Source organism: Carassius auratus, chromosome 4, assembly GCF_003368295.1.
Source record: "Carassius auratus strain Wakin chromosome 4, ASM336829v1, whole genome shotgun sequence".
NCBI classification, from domain to species: Eukaryota; Metazoa; Chordata; class Actinopteri; order Cypriniformes; family Cyprinidae; genus Carassius; species Carassius auratus.
In genome coordinates, this window is record NC_039246.1 from 4,901,814 (window position 1) to 4,924,092 (window position 22,279).

The 22,279-nt window shown below is 38.2% G+C and overlaps 2 protein-coding genes and 1 long non-coding RNA gene across 4 annotated transcripts; 1 reads left to right on the forward strand and 2 right to left on the reverse strand.

Moving 5' to 3' along the window:
- Nucleotides 1-1,129: 1,129 nt before the first annotated feature.
- LOC113067247 (uncharacterized) lies at nt 1,130-2,988 on the forward strand. Of its 2 annotated transcripts, XM_026239581.1 has the most exons (7): nt 1,130-1,517; nt 1,693-1,763; nt 1,834-2,013; nt 2,188-2,246; nt 2,334-2,408; nt 2,482-2,544; nt 2,960-2,988. In XM_026239581.1, the coding sequence occupies exons 1-7, from the start codon at nt 1,300-1,302 to the stop codon at nt 2,972-2,974; spliced, it is 681 nt and encodes a 226-aa protein (XP_026095366.1). In that variant the 5' UTR covers nt 1,130-1,299; the 3' UTR covers nt 2,975-2,988. The 2 variants fall into 2 exon arrangements, with proteins under 2 accessions (XP_026095366.1, XP_026095376.1); XM_026239591.1 differs by lacking the exon at nt 2,960-2,988 and having other exon boundaries at nt 1,834-2,006; nt 2,334-2,541.
- On the reverse strand, nt 2,961-4,486 carry LOC113067283 (putative nuclease HARBI1). The gene is made up of 3 exons (XM_026239648.1): nt 3,630-4,486; nt 3,453-3,564; nt 2,961-3,379 (listed from the first exon to the last, which is right to left on the reverse strand). The coding sequence occupies exons 1-3, from the start codon at nt 3,789-3,791 to the stop codon at nt 3,003-3,005; spliced, it is 651 nt and encodes a 216-aa protein (XP_026095433.1). The 5' UTR covers nt 3,792-4,486; the 3' UTR covers nt 2,961-3,002.
- A 7,916-nt stretch (nt 4,487-12,402) lies between these two features.
- On the reverse strand, nt 12,403-16,583 carry LOC113067455 (uncharacterized). The gene is made up of 2 exons (XR_003279348.1): nt 16,527-16,583; nt 12,403-16,114 (listed from the first exon to the last, which is right to left on the reverse strand). It is a non-coding gene; the product is annotated as an uncharacterized LOC113067455 (long non-coding RNA).
- Between the last annotated feature and the right edge of the window lie 5,696 nt (nt 16,584-22,279).

Here is a 22,279-nt window from a genome sequence, read left to right on the forward strand (position 1 = left end):
GGGTCCCAGAGTCTGGAGGAAGAGAGGAGAGGCACACAATCCAATTTGCTTGAGGTCCAGTGTAAAGTTTCCACAGTCAGTGATGGTTTGGTGCCATGTCATCTGCTGGTGTTGGTCCACTGTGTTTTCTGAGGTCCAAGGTCAACGCAGTCGTATACCAGGAAGTTTTAGAGCACTTCATGCTTCCTGCTGCTGACCAACTTCATGGAGATTCAGATTTCAAATTTTTTTTTTTTTGAATCTTAATCTTACTATCACTCTCTGTTTTTTAATGTGATAAAATATGACTTAATTCACACCATATTTCTGATATTATTGATCAATCTAATCAGATTAATTTTGATCGTTCACTTTTATTTTATATCCGTGAGTGAAGTACACCTTCATTGCGTTAGCACTCGTTAGCTTGTCATTAGCATTTTTTATTCAAACCTATCGCTGTTTTCTTTTCTCCTCTCCTCTCTCTCGTTCCAGTTTTCACAAGTTCATCAAACAACTGTGCCAATGACCAAGACCTCAGGAAACAGATGATTCTTCTGCACAATCTGACTTTGCTGCAGCCTGGAATTGAACTACTGGTTTCGTCTGGTCAGAGGAGAACTGGCCCCCAACTGAGCCTGGTTTCTCCCAAGGTTTTTTTCTCCATTCTGTCACCGATGGAGTTTCGGTTCCTTGCCGCTGTCGCCTCTGGCTTGCTTAGTTGGGGTCACTTCATCTACAGCGATATCATTGACTTGATTGCAAATAAATGCACAGACACTATTTAACTGAACAGAGATGACATAACTGAATTCAATGATGAACTGCCTTTAACTGTCATTTTGCATTATTGATACACTGTTTTCCTAATGAATGTTGTTCAGTTGATTTGACGCAATGTATTTTGTTTAAAGCGATACATAAATAAAGGTGACTTAACTTGACCTGAGTGCCAAAGCCACCAGCACCTGGTTTAAGGATCATGGTATACTTGTTCTTAATTGGCCAGCAAACTCGTCTGACCTTCACCCCATAGAAAATTTATGGGGTATTGTGAAGAGGAAGATCCGATACGCCAGACCCAAGAATGCAGAAGATCTGAAGGCCACTATCAGAGCAACCTGGGCTTTCATAACACCTGAGCCAACCTGGGGGGTATTCCAGAAAGCTTGGTTAACTTACCATTTGATAAACTATAACCTCTGGGTTGATTTACCCCAAACAGGCATACCATGAGTATGTCGGTTCCAAAACACCTGAGAAGAGTTAGCTTAATCAACCTCTGACTGGTTACCCAGAGTTAATGCGCGTGCACGGTGCATGTATAAAGACATTTTCAATGGATCGCCGATTTCACGAGTCACCATGGAAACTCAAAGCGAAAAAAAGAGAGCCGCGTATTTCACAGAGGCGGAGTTGGAAGTTTTAATGCATGCTTATGAGGAGTTTAAGCCAATAATATTAAAAAGAAGCAATACAGCTGCATCGGCTAAAGCAAGAGAGTTGGCTTGGCAAAAAATAACGGACAGAGTAAATGCGTGAGTGTATTAAATTACAAATTTGGTATTGGCTCCCGTTTTATTGAAATGCAAAATAATGAAGTATGACTTATACATACTTTTGAATATGTTAAATCACTATGAAAGCATTTACTTTTCCTGCCATTTTATTTCTTTAGCTTGAAATAATAATGTATATTTCTTATTTAATAAGGTGTAATCCTTCTGGAGCCACAAGAACTTTAAGCCAAGTCAAAATGAAACACAAAAACATTCTGCAAAAAGGTAATATTTGATTACACAATTACTGAACTATTATTATAACAGGATTTAGTATATTCATTGTGTCATGCAGCTAACAGAAAAAAGACTGAAGCCCGTCTAACTGGCGGGGGGCCACCACCACCTCCCCTCACCCCATCTGAGGAGCTGGCTCTGTCCCTTAATAAAGGGCGACCAGTGGTTGCTGGCATTCCAGGGGGCAGTTCATCACACATACTATGCACCACAAGTGATGGTGAAAAAAGGGTGAAATGTAAGTTTACCTCTATGATTTGTTTTCATTTTTTATCCTGATAAATTACTATCTCTGTCACTTAAAGGCTTTTTGAACAAGATTAATTTATGTAGGCTTATTTTATTTAACTGCATATGATGTATTATTTTCTTTGATAATATTGAGAATTTAACGGGTTGTGTGTTCTTATAGATACTGATGGACGGATTGTATTATTGGACTCTCCAGAAAGAACACAGTCTGTCACAGTTGTAAGTGATTTGTTGTCAGGTACTTTTAGGGTTTTTTTTTTTTTTTTTTTTTGCCAAATAATGTATACTTGAATATTTGTCTTGTAGGATGAAGATGATGATGACGATGAAGAGACCACATCTGCTGTGACAGAAGTGGACAATGCTGGTAGATCCACTGAGGTATGATGCATACCATTATGATGTATGGCCCCTTTTTGCATTAGAGTAACAAACTGTCATTGTCCTTTCATAGTACATACCTAGGGATTTGCCCACAGATGAGGGTCCTTCAGCCTCAGCACACAATCTAAGCAGGGTAAGAATTTGTGTCCATGTGTCCATATTTTAATTTTATTGTCTGACCAAACAATCTCATTTATTACATTTTTCCACCTTACTTGCCAGCAAAGGAGCTGTATAAGGTCCATCTTCAAAAACAAATAAGAAAAAGTGACATGGAGATGGACCTTATACAGCTTCAAATGGAAGAGAAAAGGCTCCTCATTAAAAAAGCAGCACTTGAAATAGAATTACTTGAGAATCGCCTTAAGGTGAGAACTTGTCTGAATATTAATCTGTTGCATGTTAAAAGTGGTCTGTCTGTCTCTATCTATCTATCTATCTATCTATCTAGCTATCTATCTATCTGTATGTATGTATGTATGTATGTATGTGTAAAGCAATATAAAAAAAAAAACATTTTAATGAATTTTACTTTTATTGTTTTTCAGGAAATGAAGAAATAAACTGCCTGGCAGACCAGTGCAAAAAAAACTAATAAAAGTAATTTTGACAAATCCTGTCTCTCAAAAGTCTTCCGTCTCTGTTGGCCTCTAAAATCTGTCGGTGTTCCTCTGGGCCATCTTCCTCAATACAAGGAGGGTGGCTCTCTCCTCTTATAGTGGCAATATTGTGAAGCACAACACAAGCCACAATAATGTCGCATGCCCTCTCTGGACTAACCCGGAGCCCACGCAGACACTGAAACCGAGATTTGAGGATCCCTATAGTCATCTCCACCTTGGCCCGTGTTCGGCTGTGAGCCAGGTTAAACCGTGTCTGTGGTCCAGGCTCAGGTTCAGGGTAGGGTGTCATTAAATAGGGCAGACAAGGGTATCCTCTGTCCCCCAGCAAGTAACCATTGTACTGTCCTGTAATGATTGAAGTGTACAACACAAATATAGTAAAAACGAAAATACAAAAATTGTATAAAGCAAATCATACCCTGCTGAAATGTCTGGCATAATGATGACTCGCGGAAAATTCTGGCATCATGCACAGATCCTGGCCATTTTGCCTCGACATTGGTGATGATTTGGGTTGCCTCACATATTACCTATAGTTAGTGGAAAAAGTAATGACTTTGATGATTTTAAGAAGGGGAAAAAATTAAGTTGTTACCTGCACATTGATACTATGAATAGATTTCCTATTAACATAGTCTCCCTCATTTATTGATGGAGCTTTAATAGGAATGTGAGTGCCATCAATGCACCCAATTACATTTGGAAACCCTGAAACAGAAAGTTTTGGAAGTATGAAGTGTGTGCATAAGGAATACATGTATAGATATTAATAATATGACTAAATATTAAATATGCGTCATATATTTTACTACAAAGGACAAACCTGCCACTCTGTGGAATTCGTCTTTAATAACAAGCAGAGGTTTATGGCCAGGGAACTGTACAAACGTGGGTAACAACTGTTTAAGTGCCAGACACACTGTACGAACGGCTCTACACACAGTTGCCTTTCCCACATGCTCTGAATCGCCCACACTGTACAAAAAATGGCCAGACGCAAAAAACCTAAGTGCTATGCACAGAATGTTTTCTGTGCTAAGCGCAGAGCCGCGGTTTGTCACATTTGCGATATGCGGTTTTAAAAGACGTGTTAAATAAACTAATGAATCTTTTGAAAAACGATAACGCTCTTTTAAATATTCATTAGGGTAAGCAAACACATCAATACGCGGTCTTATAACCCTCTCCCGATGAAAAAAACCTCGTATAATTTGTGCTTCAACGTCCACAGGATCCTCGTCAAAAGGGCACGCCATGCTCACCAACCTTCTGAAACGAAGTTACACTGAAACATAACCTGCTCTCGAGCAGGTTATCTTCATAGAGTCAGTTGCTATGGTTACATACATACCCAGAAAGTGACCTCTGTTTTTGGAACCGAACGTTGAGGTTATCCACGAACTTACCCTTATACATACCCAGGTATGTCACATAACCTGCTTTTTGGAATACCCCCCGGGTATCACGACAAGACGTGAAATAATCACGTTGGTCCACTCTGGAAAACGTGTAGAACTGATTGCACTATATTTTTACTGTTTTATGTTTTATTATTGTTTTATTATTTTTATGTAAAATCATTTTCTAACTGTTTTTAAATGTTTTAATCGTTTTAAAAGTTTTAAAATTACTTGTTTTATTTTTGTTATTTTTTTTCATGATTACGTTACTTTCTTTTATGTAAAGCACTTTGAATTACCATTGTGTACGAAATGTGCTATATAAATAAACTTGCCTTGCCTTGCCTAGATGTCACAGTTTAACGCCCTCAAACGTGAATCTTACACATTTGCGTTAACATGTTCCCGTGGAGAAATACCCGGATGTTGACCAATTCTACGCGCTATCGCTGTAAGCTCTGCCATAACGATCTATTTTAGTTTTCATTAAACCAAGAAAAATGGCATTCTGTTGTATTGATGATCACTGAGCAATTTTCTATTTAATTATTTAAAATGTAAAAAAATTAATATTTTCAAGGTGAAAAGCATTAATTTGCCTTGTTCCACGCTGAAAAAAACATCTAAACGTCACATTTTTATTGAAGTAATGAGTAAAACGTCTGTTTTCCTTGCTTCCCCCAGCTCCTCGTTTAGGTGAAAGGTAAACAATGTGTTATATCGACGTTAAACCATGTTAACCATAACCTGTTTTTTTTTGCTGTGTATGGTACAATACATTAATAGTGCATCACGTGAGGTCACCATAATTTGCTAAAGTTTAATTTAAAGAGAAAAAAAAACACTGAATAACTACTTCACAGGAGTAATACCCTCAAATGTGAAATGTGCATGTTTTTTTCAGCTGTGAAAATGGGGGAAATATCCGTTAATGTCCGTTAATGATCCGCTTGCAACCACAACATTCTCCTTACAGTAGGTGGCAGTAATGCACAAAATTGATGCGAATCGCCAAAAAAAGAAGAAGAAGACTTCCTCCTCTAGGACTTCATCAAGCAGGTAAGTGGTGTTGACAACAATATATACAGTTTAAAGTTTGTTTTGATATTATATGTGTTAGGCCTATATTATTATTATAAAGCTAATAAATAATTGAAAAAGTCACTTCAAGGTTGTATTTATCGGATTAAAAAAAACTGTAATATTGTGAACTATTAGGCTATTACAATTACTAATATTGTTTTCTATTTTAATGTAGCCTATTTTAAAATATAAATCAGGAGTAAAGCGAAAAGTGTTAGTAATGATTCAGAGTTTGTAGCCCTGCTGTGTAACTGCAGTATTTTTGCCATCTAATATATATATATATTTTTCATGCAGACTCCAGGAAAAGGCTCTTGTCGAGTCAGTGGTCTGCTGCCAAGGAGACTGCCAGAAGAGCTAGCAAACTTGATGAAGAGGGTCTTGAGGTAGCTGTTTGCAGGTATGGGGTGATATTAAAGGGTCTCAACATGTAAAGGGGGGAGATCTTTGCGTATCCCCTATTCCTGCAGAAGGAGCTTCAGGCAGCCACAAACATTAATTTCTACTGCGTTGACATTTTATGCAAGTACTGGCCCTATCTTCAGAAGATGTCAGTCTGTATCCCTCTTCATCAAATGAGGCCGTTTTTGTCAGTCATCAACACCAAGGCCCATTCAACTAAGTGTGAGGTATTGTCTTTATTATGCCATTTACTATTGCTATTTAATTTAATTATTGATAATGAGAATGCAATATTTATGTCTTTGCAAAACTGAGATTGCTGCATCCATAACCAATAACCTTTTCACACATTTGTTAGATTGTCTGGAATGGTAGGAATCAGGAGGGTGCTGGCACAACTGCAGAGGAAGAGGTGGAAATGGTGAACAGTTTCCTCTCTCGTTGTGCTCTCAAAACGAAGTACATGACCAAATCTGGTATGTGATCCTCCATTATTACATTAATAAAAATGTTTTGTTCTTTCAGTTATTCTTTCATTCTTTATATAAAAATATAGAAGAGAAACCTTTATTTTAATTAAATTGGAATAGGCCATCCAGTAACATTTGAATATGTTTTCAAAAAGCTCGCAAGCATGATGGCCTTCATCTTGTATTGTCCAACAGATATGTCAAGGTATTGACCATATTACACAGAATTAATCTGGTCCAAGATGGCAAAGGCAATTGTTTGTTTGCATTTTTATTGAAGACCGTCCGAAAGGCCTAGGCTGAGTCCCAGAGGCTGGAGAACTTGAGCCTTGAACTTGGGAGAAAATGGTGCAGCAGTGGGTACATGACATCAGACAGTGTTGACTATTGACCGGCTCATTTGTATGACTTTAGAATCCACAAACATTCTCACTAAGAAGAAGATCTTCGATGCATACATGTCAAAGATACAGCTGCAAGAAGAGAAGATCCTAATTCTTAGGGAGATGAGACAGCACTGCACCTACCTCGAAGGGCTGGCTGATGGCATTAGGAAGCTGATTGCAGAAATGAGGAAACCGTGGTAAGAACATGGGGTTAACACTGAAGTACCGTTTTTATTATTTATTTATTACTTAGTCTTATTATCTATTTATTTATTTATCTACTTGAACTTTAGTTGCTGCTTAGTCTATGTATTTTGGCCTGTGTATTTGTTATTTTGGTGCCCAAATGCAATATGATGTCATTGACAGTGTTTCTGAATGCTAAGTGTTCTCTTGTTGATATGACTGGTAGGCTAAAATTGAATTGCCCTACAGGGATAAATAAAGTTAATTGAATTGAATGTTACAATGCTGGTCAGAGATGGAAATGTATGGCTGCTCTCTTAACTGGGTCAAGTTAAGGGTCTAAATGGGTAAGAATTAATGTGTTCCATTAATGTGTGCGTTTTTCATTTTATATTTCCTCCTAGGCAGTTTAACTGACGAGGGGCATTGTGGGCTATAGTGTCTTCTACAGGCTTAATGATGTGGAGGAGAAGATTCAAGTTGTTTCCTCAAGATACAGCTTGGCTTTAGGACCTCTAATGCCTGAAGACTGGTCCGAGGAGATATCGGATGAGACTAAAGGACTTAAATATGAGAGCTCAGAGGACAGTGATTTGGAAGATGTCTAATTTGTGAATTGACATATGTTTTTGCATTCGCTTGCCTGTTTTTTGTTTTGTTTTGGAAGGGGTGGTTTTGGACATGCCCTTTTTCAATAGATAGTCTCCCTCATTTAATTTACATGAATACCATTGCCTTTATTGTGATGAGTAAACTAGCAAAATTATTTCAGTGTCAGATGAAGTGTCCCCACCCATTTTGGATTTCATTGGATTTCAAGTTGGTACCAGTAACAATAAGAGGCTGGAAAAGTTAAATATACATATAAGGAACAGCTGGAGGACTAATTTACAATTTATTAGGTCAACTGGCAACATGATTGGGTATTAAAAGAGCCTCTCAGAGTGGCAGTGTGTCTCAGAAGATATTGTTGGTGAACACAGTCACCTACATTACAATGCCAGACCACATACTGCAACAATTACAACATCATGGCTGTGTAGAACAAGGATCCAGGTACTGAAATGGCCAGCCTGCAGTCCATATCTTTCACCCATAGAAAACATTTGGTGCATCATAAAGAGGAAGAGCAACTAGAAGCCTGTATTAGACAAAAATGGGACAACACTTCAATTTCTAAACTTGAGCAACTTGTCTCCTCAGTCCCCAGACGTTTGCAGACTGTTATAAAAAGGAGAGGGGATGCCACACAGTGGTAAACATGGCCTTGTCTCAACTTTTTGGAATGTGTAGCTCTCATGAAATCCAGAATGAGCCGATATTTGGCATGACATTTAAAAATGTCTCACTTTCAACCTTTGACATGTTATCTATGTTATATTTTGAATAAAATATAAGTTTATGAGATTTGTAAAGTATTCCATTCCTTTTTTAATCACGATTTCTACAGTGTCTGAACTTTGTTGGACTCAGGTTTGTACATTAGTCTAATATATAATGATAATGCTGTTTTTGTTGAAGCTCATCCACCTGCAGAAGTATTAGGTGAAAGTATTTTCTAGTATTTTGTGCCTCTTATTAATGCAACATATAAGTCACGCATGCTACAAAAATAAAATAAAAAATCTGTGTGCAATTAATTATCTGCTACAGACACACACAGTTTTGCATTGAGTTTGAATTGTTCCTTCACATTTATTATTCAGACTGTTAGATTTTGGATAAAGTCACTGTTTAATAATTCATCTGTATGAAAAACTGTATTATTGAGGTTTGAGACAGCATAGTGGGGGGAGGGGGGTGCAAGTTACATTAGGAAATGTTGGCATGGGACATTTATTGATACAGGGGTTGGTGACAAATTTGATTTGTGAAATTTAAGACCCCTAGCTGGTTCTGTGTTCACAGAAGGCAGAGCCACAAATCTGAAAATTTTTACATGAGGTGTAAAATGATCTATGAATGAGTGAGGTGTGATTTCAACATGCTTCATGCTTCAAACATCCTTGTTTTGTATCATATGTAACTGTTTAATGCAACATTCCATTGTTCTGTTAGAAATGGTAAACCTATAAGTTTAATACCCATAAAATGCATATGGTTCAAACAGGCCTTTGTATTGGTCACACCAGATAATATGGACTGCCTTTGCCATCTTTAAAATATGTCATTTAAGATAACAAGGAACTTTTAAATTCAACAAATAAGTGTGTCTATATGCTTTATATCACGTTTCCATTGCTGATATGAGGCCTGTTTGATCCATGCAGTTCATAGGCTCGATATTAAGCTTAGACCTAGGAATGACATTTAACATGAAGACCTTATAGAGTGATGAAATTTGTTATATAATGTCCCATTATGATGTAAAGTAAGGGAGAGATGTGAAGTTACAGCTCACACACTCTCAGACTCTGTAGCACCCCTAGGAATGTAATTTTCCCACGCTTTGGTTCCGCCTCCTGGCAACACACACCAGGTAGAGGTCTCAAATTTGACAAATAATTGTGCGTTTATGTCCTGTATAACGTATGTTTCATAGGCTGATATGTGAAGAAATTACTGACATGACCCTTAAGAGCAACAAGAAATTTGACCATTTTATTGAAGTTGACACAGCTGGTAATAGTAAGAATAAATTAATCAGTACAACACACATGTAGGAATCATAAAGAAAAGTGGATGGATGGTAATAATAATAACCAGTGTTGGGGAGTCGTGAACTACAAACCATTAAATTATTAATTTGACTGAGTTTGCTGTAGCTTCCTAGTAGTTCAAATGCATTCTTATTTGTATATTAATTCAAATACTTAAACTACATTTTTGCTATTTTTGTATATTTAACTACTGAAACTACCAACAAATTAGGGCCATAAAAAGAAAGGAATGATTAGGCGAAATGCTGTGTAAGGTCCAGACACTCGGCCCAAGGAAGGTATCCGGTGTTTCCTGCGTGTTCTGTCTTTCAGCGCGTAGAGTTATTCATTTTAGGTTAAACTCAAATCTGACTCCATTTTATTATTTAATCTGACTCCATTTTAGTATGACCTCGAATTTAGGTTGAAATGCAAATTGGTTGTATGCCTTTTTAATTAATATTCTTCTGACATTTGATTATTCTAGTTAACTCTATTTTTATATCAACTCATTCATTCGGTTGCTAACAAGGATACAACGTAATCTACTAGTCAATAATTACCGAGTAAGACAGAATAGAATCAAAATGTAACAATTTATTAACAGTCAGGTAGATATGTATTTTATATGTAATTACATATCCAATTGAAACACATCAAATCATATCAATACAAAACATCAAATTCTCAAAGATGAATCTAAAAGTAAAATATGTATACCTGACCTTAGAAAATACATAGTATGAAGTGAAGAGACACACAACACACTACGGGCTTTCTGGCTACAGAAATCGCCCTGATCCTTTTGCTGCAATCCTTTAAATACCTCAGACCAAGACAAACATCCCCCGAGATGAAGACAGAAACTAACGATTGGAATTTGCATTAACTCAGGTCCCAAGGAAAGGACACTCCCAGCACAGTAATCAAGATCTCTCTTGACTCTTCAGATCTGTATTATATTCTAATCTACTTTTGTGAGAGTGAGACCATTGTACCAGTTGCACTGAGACATTTCCAATGATACTAGACATGAGTGTTAGATCACTTGCATTGATATTTTCATGTAATCATTTTGAGCAGACTGAGTAGAAGGAAGAATGGGTGAAGGGATTTAAAATGAAACAAATGGCCAGAAGGGAAGGAGGTCTCCTGCTCCTCCACTCTGTGGGGTGTCTTGAAGATGCCTGTGTATGTTTGTATTGTCTGTTTCTCAGGAGATCAAAGTATCTCAGGTTCTTTCGTCCTTACAGTTCCTCCGTTTGACCCCCAATGGGTCACATTCAGATGAATCCAATGGGGTCACCGTTAGATGATTGTTTATCTTCGAGATGTTATCTCAAAATTGTCTTTGTGATGTAAGCAGCTTTAGAAACCTTCTGAGGGCTGTATTCATCTGCAGAACACTCTGTCTCAGCATGTGTGTGTCGCTTCAGTTTGGCAGGTGGATGAATGTCTCCAGGGTTTCTACCTGTGGTTGAGCTCAGCATGTGAGCACAGTTCAGTGGGTCAATCTGAGCCTTTACGACTTGTTCAGTTAACGTGTCCTTCCTTTGTGGAGAAACCTCTGCTCCTTATGGCACCTTCTCTAGGACGGTAGTCTGACCCATTTTCGTGAATCCTCTCTCCTCCAGCGGTGAGCTTCAGTAGGTGAAGGTGTTCTCCTTGCTTACACACTGATTTGTGTGGGACACCTGAAAAGCATCTCAGTGGCCATTCAATGACTGAATTCTGATCAGCTTAATGTCATCACCCATGGAGTAAGATAAAAAGGTCATAAATTAACATAAGAGCAATAAAACAAAAAAGAAACCTGATGAATTCATGTCAGCTAGTGCAAGTGGTACATCTGATGTTAAAAGTGGTCCCATGTAAACATACATTTTGGTATGAATGACTCAAAGGAAATGCAGCAAGAGGTCAGTAACTTGAGCATAAATTTAGAGGTATGCAATCAATAAACAAGTCATATAATGACAATAGGAACATTCAATCATAATTATGAAGGTATATACAATAATCACACTGTTAATTCAGGAATTTTCTATTGCAAGCCACTTTAGATGATCTAAGGTTTTTAAGAAGTGACTTAGAACATGATTGAAACATTTTTCTACAATGTAAATCCTAAATTCCTTGTAACAGGTGTGTGTGTTTGTGTGTGTGTGTGTGCGTGTGTGTGTGTGTGTGTGTGTGTGTGTGTGTGTGTGTGTGTGTGAGAGAATGGGTATCTGATGTAAAGATATAAAGGCTTAGTCACAGTTGATGGTTAGGTAAAATGTTAAATTTTATAATTGATTGATAGAGATGAAGTGCAGGCACTTCATATTTGATCATTTTAATAATGTTTATTGTCATTAGTGATGTGTTGGGAAACCAGGGGCCCTCTGGCTTGTCAACCAACCTAATGACAATCTGAAAGATTCAAAATTTTAAATTGTAAAGGCTTGTCTGCCTCTGTGTTAAAAAATTTGCACCATCGATCTGTGACTTGTCGTACAAATGTGTTACAGTGTTGTTCCATTAGTTTTTTAGACAGTTGCAGATAGTAGATATTTTATATCTTTTGGGAATGTAATTAATTCTATTGTCCTGTGTGTGTGAGGCTATGTGGTTCTGTCAGTGTGATGATGGACAATAGATCTTTAGTGGAGAACCATGTTTGTGATCTAAGCCATCATTGTCTTCTGATTGTAGTGTACAGACTGGATAGTCTAGGTGAGGTGATGATGCAATGGGTGAAATGTGTGTTCTATGGTAATGTCTGGGAGATGAATGGAGTCTAATCTATAGCAATCCGTGTTGCAAAAATTTAGTTCCGGTTCTAATCCGGGAGGCCATGTAGATATTTGTGTGGTGATGTTCTCCTGTGAGGTGTGAATGGCCCCTTCAAGTGTCTTCACATTCATCTCCCGCATTTCAGGTTATGTAACAATTCTGTTGTCCTGGCTTGGTGCAGAGGGGACAAGACACCCTCCTGGTATCTGTCCTCCAAAGAATTGCATTGGTCAACCTGAGACAGAAACAGATACAAAGATAACCACAGTTAATTTTGAACTTTTCATCAGTTTCATGTTCAGGCATGTGGAATTATTTTAACTACGTTCATCCTCATGTACTGCAGTTTTAATCCAGATGTCACATGAAACGGAGTTCGGTTGGTCAGATCTGAATTACTGCTCCTGTTTCAGTGCAGTCTGAGTGTGTAACACCTGATGCTGCTCTTGCAGTAGAGCCCTCACAGTCTGTTGTGTCATGAGCATTAGAGATCCCAGTTCTACTGGGGACATTTTCTAGATTAATTGGTGTTTTTATCACCCATGTCATCATGCATTCCAATGGACCAATGTCCATGGCTTTAGTTGCTGTTGCTCTCATTACAGTCAGATCTGTGGGCAGAAATGTGTTCACCTGTTTTGGTGTTGTCTGTTTGACAATTGTTGTTTTATGGCAATTGTTGTTTTATGGTGTTGTTCACACATGCAGATCTCTGTGGCACATAAAAACTTCTTGTATTTTACACCCCCCTCTCATTATTTTTCAAGTCAATTTAAAAGATTAAAAGATCAAATGGTGTTTTGTGGCTGTATACGACTGTGGCTTTGTGTAAATGCTGTCATGCTCCAAACAAAGGAAAGGAAGTTTTACAATTGTTATGTAAATTTGGTCCTGTTGCTGTAACAGGTAATAGCCTCTAAGAGCGAGTGTGAGTTGAGTTCTGGCTCAAAATACTTCCATAAAATGTTTTTATTATTACAAGATTAGTTGCAAATTCAGAGTTTCCATTTCCAAATAATGTTAGCCATTCTCTCTGATCAGATCAAATTTTTAGTTGGTGCTCCTCAGTGAAGGATGAATTGGTTTGCTATCGCTTGTGCCACACTATTGAAATGAAATCACACTTCCTCCCTTTTGGCACTGTGAAGCAATCAATCTGCCACAAGGTTTAAGTTCTCACATGTGAGGAGAGCATTTTCATTAAGACATTTATGAAATCACACTGTGGCCACATGGCTATTCTATGCTCCTCTACATGGTTTAACTGCAGCTATACAGAAAATAGCAGAGTGTACCACTCAGGAGACAAACAAATTCAACACAGACACACATGCAACTTGAAATTGCGATGCAATTCCAGTATTAAAGTTATTCCAATTTTACACAAGACACATGGTCTAGAATGCATGTAGCATCTACAACCTTAAACCTAAGTGTTTACACACTTACAGTAAAGCAGTCATGTGTTTTTTAAAGAATAAACTAAACTAAGCTATGTGTACATTTAGTAGCACAAACAACTATAATGTGTTTTCTATGCTCACAATGTTCAGCACAATTATAAATTTGAAAATGCAAGCAGGATTATTGAAATTTGGATGTTTCCATATTAAACTCATTGCTATTAAACTGCTAACCCACTAGTAAGTGAAGTCAGTAGCTGAAGGCCTTGCATTAACTTGCATTATACCAGAGGTAGACTTGTTACATGTCAACCCCTGATCTTTTCCTTTAGAAAGTGATATCCTACGTTTCTGAAAATAAGGTGGAGGTCTACCCCTTCCCAGTGACCAGCATTTTTCCTCTGTATGGCCTATTTTCTGACAGGAAGAACAAAACCTGCTATCTTTGCCACAGGTTTGTTTGCTGTGTTCTCCTGAAGTTTGAGGATTTTTATGAATCTCTAATGCTTTTTTTACACCTTGCGCACTGGTCCACGACTCTACGCTATTATGGTGCTGCATCTCCTTAAGAACTGAAATCGGCACACTATCTTGACCAGTGGCACAGGCTTCCTATGAACTAAAAGTTCTAGATTCATCACAGCAAGTCACCTCCTCCAAGAAGTGGACATGCTTTTCACCCCCATTGCTTTTAGAATAATTCCCTTCTGTCATCCACTGTGCAGATGCAATGGTTTGGGGCTTTGATTTCCATCTGTTTTCTATCCTTGAACCCCAATCTACAATCGCTCTGAATGTGTTTTCGGCTGAATCTGCTCCGTTTAACAAAGCATTTTGGACTGGAGTGCCAGCATTGTTCTTTATGAGTTGTAACAATGGTTCGTGATCACGGCTTGCATTTTTTAGACCGGAATATTCGTCCACAGACGTTCGGCGAATGTTTCAAACGGTTCATTGCTTTCCTGCTTAATTTGTAGTATCCTGCTCCAATCTGCGCTTGTTGGACCCCTTATATCTAGCAATGCCTGTTTTAATCGTTCAAAGATACTTTCATCAGTTTCGTTATTGTTTCGCTTGATTATGTCTCCAGATTTATTCCAGGTTAATTTAGATCGGAGTTCTTCAGGAATGGTTAAGAGTGCGATTTGCCATACATCTCTAGTTTCCAATTTATACACTGTGGCTTGTAGCATCAGTGTTTCCCAATAGGGTTGGAATGGCCCTCTTCTGGGCATCATTCCCACGATCTGTTTGTGTGTTGTACACTCTTCGCATGTTAATGGGCGGCTAATCGTGGTTATTTCATCGTTTGTATTTGTTATGGTTTTGAGTACAGCAATTTTAACTGATTTGGAGGGTTTTTCGCTGGATTTTGCTCTGGTTTTAATCGGACTTCGCTGATTTTGTTATCCGTGTCTCTGGACGGGATCTCGGTTTCTCTGAGAATCTAATGCGGCAACATCATCATCGTCACTATCGCTGTTTCTATCATAATCAAAGGTTTCATGCAGTGCCGCTTGCTTAACTGCAGCCACTGGGAAGCCCGCATTATTACAGCAGTCTTCAAGAGCTGATATATAATTATTGCCGGTTTGGAGTTTCTTTTGAAGCTCTTCGAGTTTTCTTGACATCATCTCACTCTGTCTTGCCCAGCCTTGTCTTTCGAATGTAAATGCCTCTATCTGTGCTCTTAGTTTTTGCAATTCTTCAGAGCGCCCTTTTTCAATTTCTTTGATGCTTGTTATTGTTCGTTTGTTTTCAGCTATTGTCTCGAGGTCATTTTTACGAAGCAGGTAGACGATAGCAGTTGGGATATTCTTATATTTCGATTTAGATGCCAATTTTTTGCCCTCGGCCAAAAACCAAGCTACAATTTCATTGTTTTTCCATTTAAGATTGAATCCTTTATCATTTAAACTAAGAAGTGTGTCTTTTATTTGTAATGCTTGAATTTCCATGATCTCCTGATCTACACTGTCACTGTATTGTCCCTGAAAAGCCATGTTTCCCGGTTAATTCTCCCCCCACCGGATTTCTACGTCTCCGGTCTAACAATGGGTATGTCGACCCATTCTAAAAATGTGTCTGTATGTGAAATGCAAAAAGCTTTCCCTCAACACTTCTAATAAGAAAAATGAATGAACTTACCACAGCAGTTGTAGACAGGGAAGAAGCTCAAACCTTATATCTTCAGAGAGAATCAATTTGAAATTAGCACTGGAAAGACGTCACTCGCATAATTAGGGAGATCACGTCGGGGTCACCACTTTGTAAGGTCCAGACACTCGGCCCAAGGAAGGTATCCGGTGCTGGATGAAGGTTTCCTGCGTGTTCTGTCTTTCAGCGCGTAGAGTTATTCATTTTAGGTTAAACTCAAATCTGACTCCATTTTATTATTTAATCTGACTCCATTTTAGTATGACCTCGAATTTAGGTTGAAATGCAAATTGGTTGTATGCCTTTTTAATTAATATTCTTCTGACATTTGATTATTCTAGTTAACTCTATTTTTATATTAACTCATTCATTCGGGTGCTCATGTTGCTAACAAGGATACAACGTAATCTACTAGTCAATAATTACCGAGTAAGACAGAATAGAATCAAAATGTAACAATTTATTAACAGTCAGGTAGATATGTATTTTATATGTAATTACATATCCAATTGAAACACATCAAATCATATCAATACAAAACATCAAATTCTCAAAGATGAATCTAAAAGTAAAATATGTATACCTGACCTTAGAAAATACATAGTATGAAGTGAAGAGACACACAACACACTACGGGCTTTCTGGCTACAGAAATCGCCCTGATCCTTTTGCTGCAATCCTTTAAATACCTCAGACCAAGACAAACATCCCCCGAGATGAAGACAGAAACTAACGATTGGAATTTGCATTAACTCAGGTCCCAAGGAAAGGACACTCCCAGCACAGTAATCAAGATCTCTCTTGACTCTTCAGATCTGTATTATATTCTAATCTACTTTTGTGAGAGTGAGACCATTGTACCAGTTGCACTGAGACATTTCCAATGATACTAGACATGAGTGTTAGATCACTTGCATTGATATTTTCATGTAATCATTTTGAGCAGACTGAGTAGAAAGAAGAATGGGTGAAGGGATTTAAAATGAAACAAATGGCCAGAAGGGAAGGAGGTCTCCTGCTCCTCCACTCTGTGGGGTGTCTTGAAGATGCCTGTGTATGTTTGTATTGTCTGTTTCTCAGGAGATCAAAGTATCTCAGGTTCTTTCGTCCTTACAGCTGTATGGCACAACGCTGGCGAATGTGAAACTTCGTGACTTGGATCCGCTCTAAAATGTCATGGGTACTTATTTGACCCATGATACACCTTTCATGAAACTCATGCTGGTAGTTTTTGCGTAATCCTGTTTACAGACAAAAAAACAGCACTGAAAACAAAAAGGAGGTAAAGAGTAAAGATTTCCATGCATACCATAAACTGCAAGTGTGCCATTTCAGAAGGTATTCCTTCCTTCCCTAATGAAAACACAGAATATTAAGTTAGTTTGATTGTTCTCAATACTGCCAGCTACACAACAAATTTATTTGAATAAATTTTTTTATTCTGCTGCAGCCTTGTGTTAAAATAGTTTAAAATAATTTCCCCCCTCAATCTACACACAAAACCCCCCTAATGATGAAGCAAAATTGTTAAAAAACCTAATAACTATAAGAAATGTAATCTGTACAGTAGTTAAGTAGGCTTATACGTGCAATAACTAACAATACACTTTCGGACTGTATTTTGAGTTATGTTGTCTACATACAATATATGATATCTGTCTACATACAGTAAATACAATAACCTGTTCTTCATTGCACGTCTTGTAAATTTCTGTTCACCCAAATATTTCTGTAAGTATCTCTGTATATATATATTCGAAATTTCTTCTTGTGTTTGTATTATGATAATAATGGCACTGTGCATGGAGCGGGCCTGTTTTACATTTCACTGCTGGTTATATATTCTCTATATAATTGTGTTTGTGACAAATAAAATCTTGAACCACAAATGTAAAACATGTGAAGTAATAGTGGAAAATCATGTCATATCATTATGTGCAATGTAGATAAGTCTTACGTGTTAATAAGTTCAGTTCTAACCTTGCATTAATATCCATTCTTTAATGTTCTACTGCCTAGTTTTTATCCATATCAGGTAATGGCTGACCAACCTCTTTAACTCGTTTCTTCAAAATATCTCCCTTGTATACCTCCTGGCTGCTGTGAGAGCAATCTGAAATACACTATTTGTTTTTGGTGAAATGTCCATTAATTTTCTAATGTAAAACAATCACTAGATTATTTGTCTCAAAAATAAATTAGATACATGTTTTTAAAAACATATATATCCACCGTTATTTTCCTTCCTCTTGTTTCCTCCAGGAGCAGGGATGGCAAGATTAGGAGCTGGAGGGTTAGGAATGGGAAGATTAAAGGCTGGAGGGGTAGGGATGGGAAGATTAGGGGCTGGAGGGGTAGGGATGGGAAGAGTAGGGGCTAGAAGGGTAGGGATGGGAAGAGTAGGGGCTAGAAGAGTAGGGATGGAAAGAGTAGGGGCTGGAAGAGTATGAATGGGAAGAGTAGGGGCTGGAGGGGTAGGAATGGGAAGAGTATGAATGGGAAGAGTAGGGGCTGGGAAGAGTATGAATGTGAAGAGTAGGGGCTGGAGGGTATGAATGGGAAGAGTAGAAATGGGAAGAGTAGGCGCTGGAGGGGTAGGAGTAGACAGAGTAGGAATGGGAAGATTAGGAGCTGGAGTGGTAGAAATGGGAAGAGTAGGGGCTGGAAGGGTAGGAATGGAAAGAGTATGAATGGGAAGAGTAGGGGCTGGAGGTTATGAATGGGAAGAGTAAGGGCTGGAGGGGTAGGAATAGAAAGAGTAGGAATGGGAAGATTAGGAGCTGGAGTGGTAGAAATGGGAAGAGTAGGGGCTGGAAGGGTAGGAATGGAAAGAGTAGAAATGGGAAGAGTAGGGGGTGGAGGGGTAGGAATGTAAAGAGTCGGAATGGGAAGAGTAGGGGCTGGAGGGGTCGGAATGGGAAGAGAAGGGGCTCCATAATAACATAAAAGCAACCAGTAATACAAAATTTGGAATTATAAACAGCATCTAGAGTGGAATATCAGTACATTATGTAACTATGCAACACTTAGGCCCAATCCCAATTCTATTTTATACCCCTTCCCCTTGTCCCTTGAAACAGAGTGTCAAAGGGTAGGGGAGAAAATATTCCCCTAAGGATTGGGACACCACTACCATAATGTCACACGCCATCATTCGTCATCTAGCTCTTACAATACACACACATACTGGTGTGCTGGTGTGCATTAGAGCCTTTAATTATCGTTCTGTATTAATGAGCTGCTTACTGACACACACACACACACACACACACACACACACAGGAAATTGCACAGCTTAAACATCCAGGAGAAAATAAGCTTGTCAACGCTGCCCCGTGACTTTTATTAAATACAGTTTAAATACTGAATCGCTACATTATATTTTCCAGCGAAGAGAGGATACAATCGCTGTTTTTTAAGTAAACTCACTCTAAAAAGATAAACACACAGACGCGAATAAACTCAACTTCCATTTCTCTCTCTCTCTCTCTCTCTCTCTCTCGATTAGGCAATATTTGATAAAATGGTTTAGCGATTTCTAATTATTGGGGCGATTAGTCCCCCCCAATAGGGAGGCTGTGGGATCTCTGCTGCCGAGGCTGCTACTTTCTCTGACTGACTCCAACCTAGTATTAACAGAAGTCAATACTTCAGGGGGTGGGGGGTAAAATAGACCACACATTAGATAATCAACTACTGGTCTAATTAAATATGGCACTACACCTAACAGCATAGTTAATAACAACTTAAAGGGGGGGGGGTGAAATGCTCATATCCTGTTAATCTTGAGTACCTATAGAGTAGTACTGCATCCTTCATAACTCCAAAAAGTCTTTAGTTTTATTATATTCATAAGAGAAAGATAGTCTGTACCAATTTTTCCCGGAAAAACACGACCGGCTGGAGGCGTGACGTGTGGGCGGAGCTAAAGAATGACGAGCGCCAGTAGGCTTTTGCGTTTGGAAACTGTGACATTTCCGTGAGGGAAAAATCATCCAAAACAAACCATGGCTAACAGTCAGATTCAGCCGTTTATTTATGATCCAGAATCAGATCCAGAGGCTGGAACTGAACGAGAGCAGCAGCAGCAACGACTCGCTCCGAGCGGGGCTCGAACCCGGGTCTCTGGCATGGGAGGCGGACACACTAACAAGGAGGCAGAGATATTTTAAGCAGTTTTACTCACCGCCTGCAGTTCCAACACACGATCGTGACCCTTTTTCGTTGGGATTGCATCATCCTTAAGAAATAAACGATACGCAAATCCGGCGTCAAACTGGGCCTTGTTCGTAAAACAAGCATCTTCGAAATGCAGGGAACAAACAAAAACACTTGCACAACTCCGTTGATGCTCTGTAAAAATAAACTCCATCCACTGGTCCCTTAATGCTGTTTTTTTTTTTGGTAATCTGTGCAGGGTTGTCTTGCCCTGGCAACCAAAAACACACTTCTTTTGTGACTTTTCGCGACGCTCTCGCTCTGATCAGTGAATCGCTCTGATCAGTGAAATGTCTGTGCTGCTCAGCCTCGCTATATGGGAGAGCACGCTCTTCCGGCAGACTTGCCCTCAGGACCCATATAAGGAAATTCCGCTACATCTAACGTCACACAGAGCCATACTCGAAAAAAACTTTCCGAAACTTGTGACAAACCGGAAGGAGTATTTTGGGAACAAAGTACTCCTTCAAACATACAACTTAATTTTTGAAACTTTTCCATGTTTAGCATGGGAATCCAACTCTTTAACAGTGTAAAAAACTCAGTATGCATGAAATAGCATTTCACCCCCCCTTTAAACTTATATAGCGCCTTTCATTGTACCTAAGTTTTCTTAACAAATGGGGGGGGGGTTGTATAATCTATAACTCAAATAATCATATTTGATGATGAGTTTATAGCCTACTTTATTCTTATGAGGAACAGTTAAAGTTAGCCCAATTAACAATACAAGAGACACTATAAATAGCCAATCATAAAACATTTTTTGATGTGCTCAGTTGATCCGGACCGTTTTAAAGACCGCTCTGATCAAATAAATTGAAATGTTTAATATTATTTACTGATAATATATTTAAGTTGAACTGATTGATGAAATTAATAATAATAATACTTTAATACTTTTATCATTATTAATTTATTAGGCCTGTACCAATTTCCATATTCTAATTGAATAGGCCATTTATTCTTGGTAAATCCTTAATAACCCAAACACTTAAGGTTATACATACATTAAGGTCAAGTTATTTAATACATTAATATTGCAAATGGTAATAGCTCTTATATAATTATATTGTTGTACATATTTTTGTCAACGTGTCTTACCTGCTTGATGAAGTCCAAGAGGACGAAGTCGTGGTTGCAAGCTAGAGTATAACGTCATCATCCTAATCTGTATAAGCACTAAGGTGCTAACCTATGGCACTGAAGTTACTGGAGTTAATTGTTTCCCGTAGTTGCTAAGCAACGGAAGGTTAAGTATTTAAAAGATTATGGTTAACGTGGTTTAACGTCGATATAATACATTGTTTACCTTTCACCTTTACGAGGAGCTGGATTTCCCCTTTTGCCATCCCACAGCCCATATTCTGTCAGGAGCAGACCGGAGATAGCTGCCCATTTATTTCTTTATTTCAGGCCTCTGACGCAGAAGGTTTTGACTGCTGTACAGCACCTTAATGAATATAAAGCCACAATAAGCACTTATTAAAAGACATTAAAATACAGCTTACATACAGAAAAACTGAATCCAATTTTTCAATGTCCAACTTTTCGTTTTTCGGACAAAAAATTAAACTGATGATAATTGCTACCCATCTTAACTAAAGGTGGCATAGGTATAAAATGATTCACACTTTAAACACTGAGCTTTTAATATTCTGAATAGTCTGAAAATTTGTAGATAAACAATTGCATATTTTGAGTTTATGCATGAGAGCGCCCTCTGGCTTTTGGATGTGGCAGCATTTGACCATAATTTATTGAGAAACTGAGCATAATAATTGCACAATTAATTGTTACACCCCTACAGTATTGCCACTGTGCATCTGTGATGGCTAAAAGTTTTTCGCACAATGGGTAACACTGGATAGATACAACAGTACATCATCATTTCCAAAGCCCTTCTTCACCCCTGAGCCGTCCATGTTTATTGTTGCCATCAATCTGTTGGTAAGAACTCTGACAAAAGAAAAAAGACAACCAAGTAATATCAGCAATCATTAATTGTTAAGATTATTGAACAATACAACTAAGTGACCAGAACAGCTGAGCCTTCAAGCAGAAAAGGAATGTCTTACAGATTTTCACCATCACTTGGTGCATTTCCTGAATCATCATCAAAA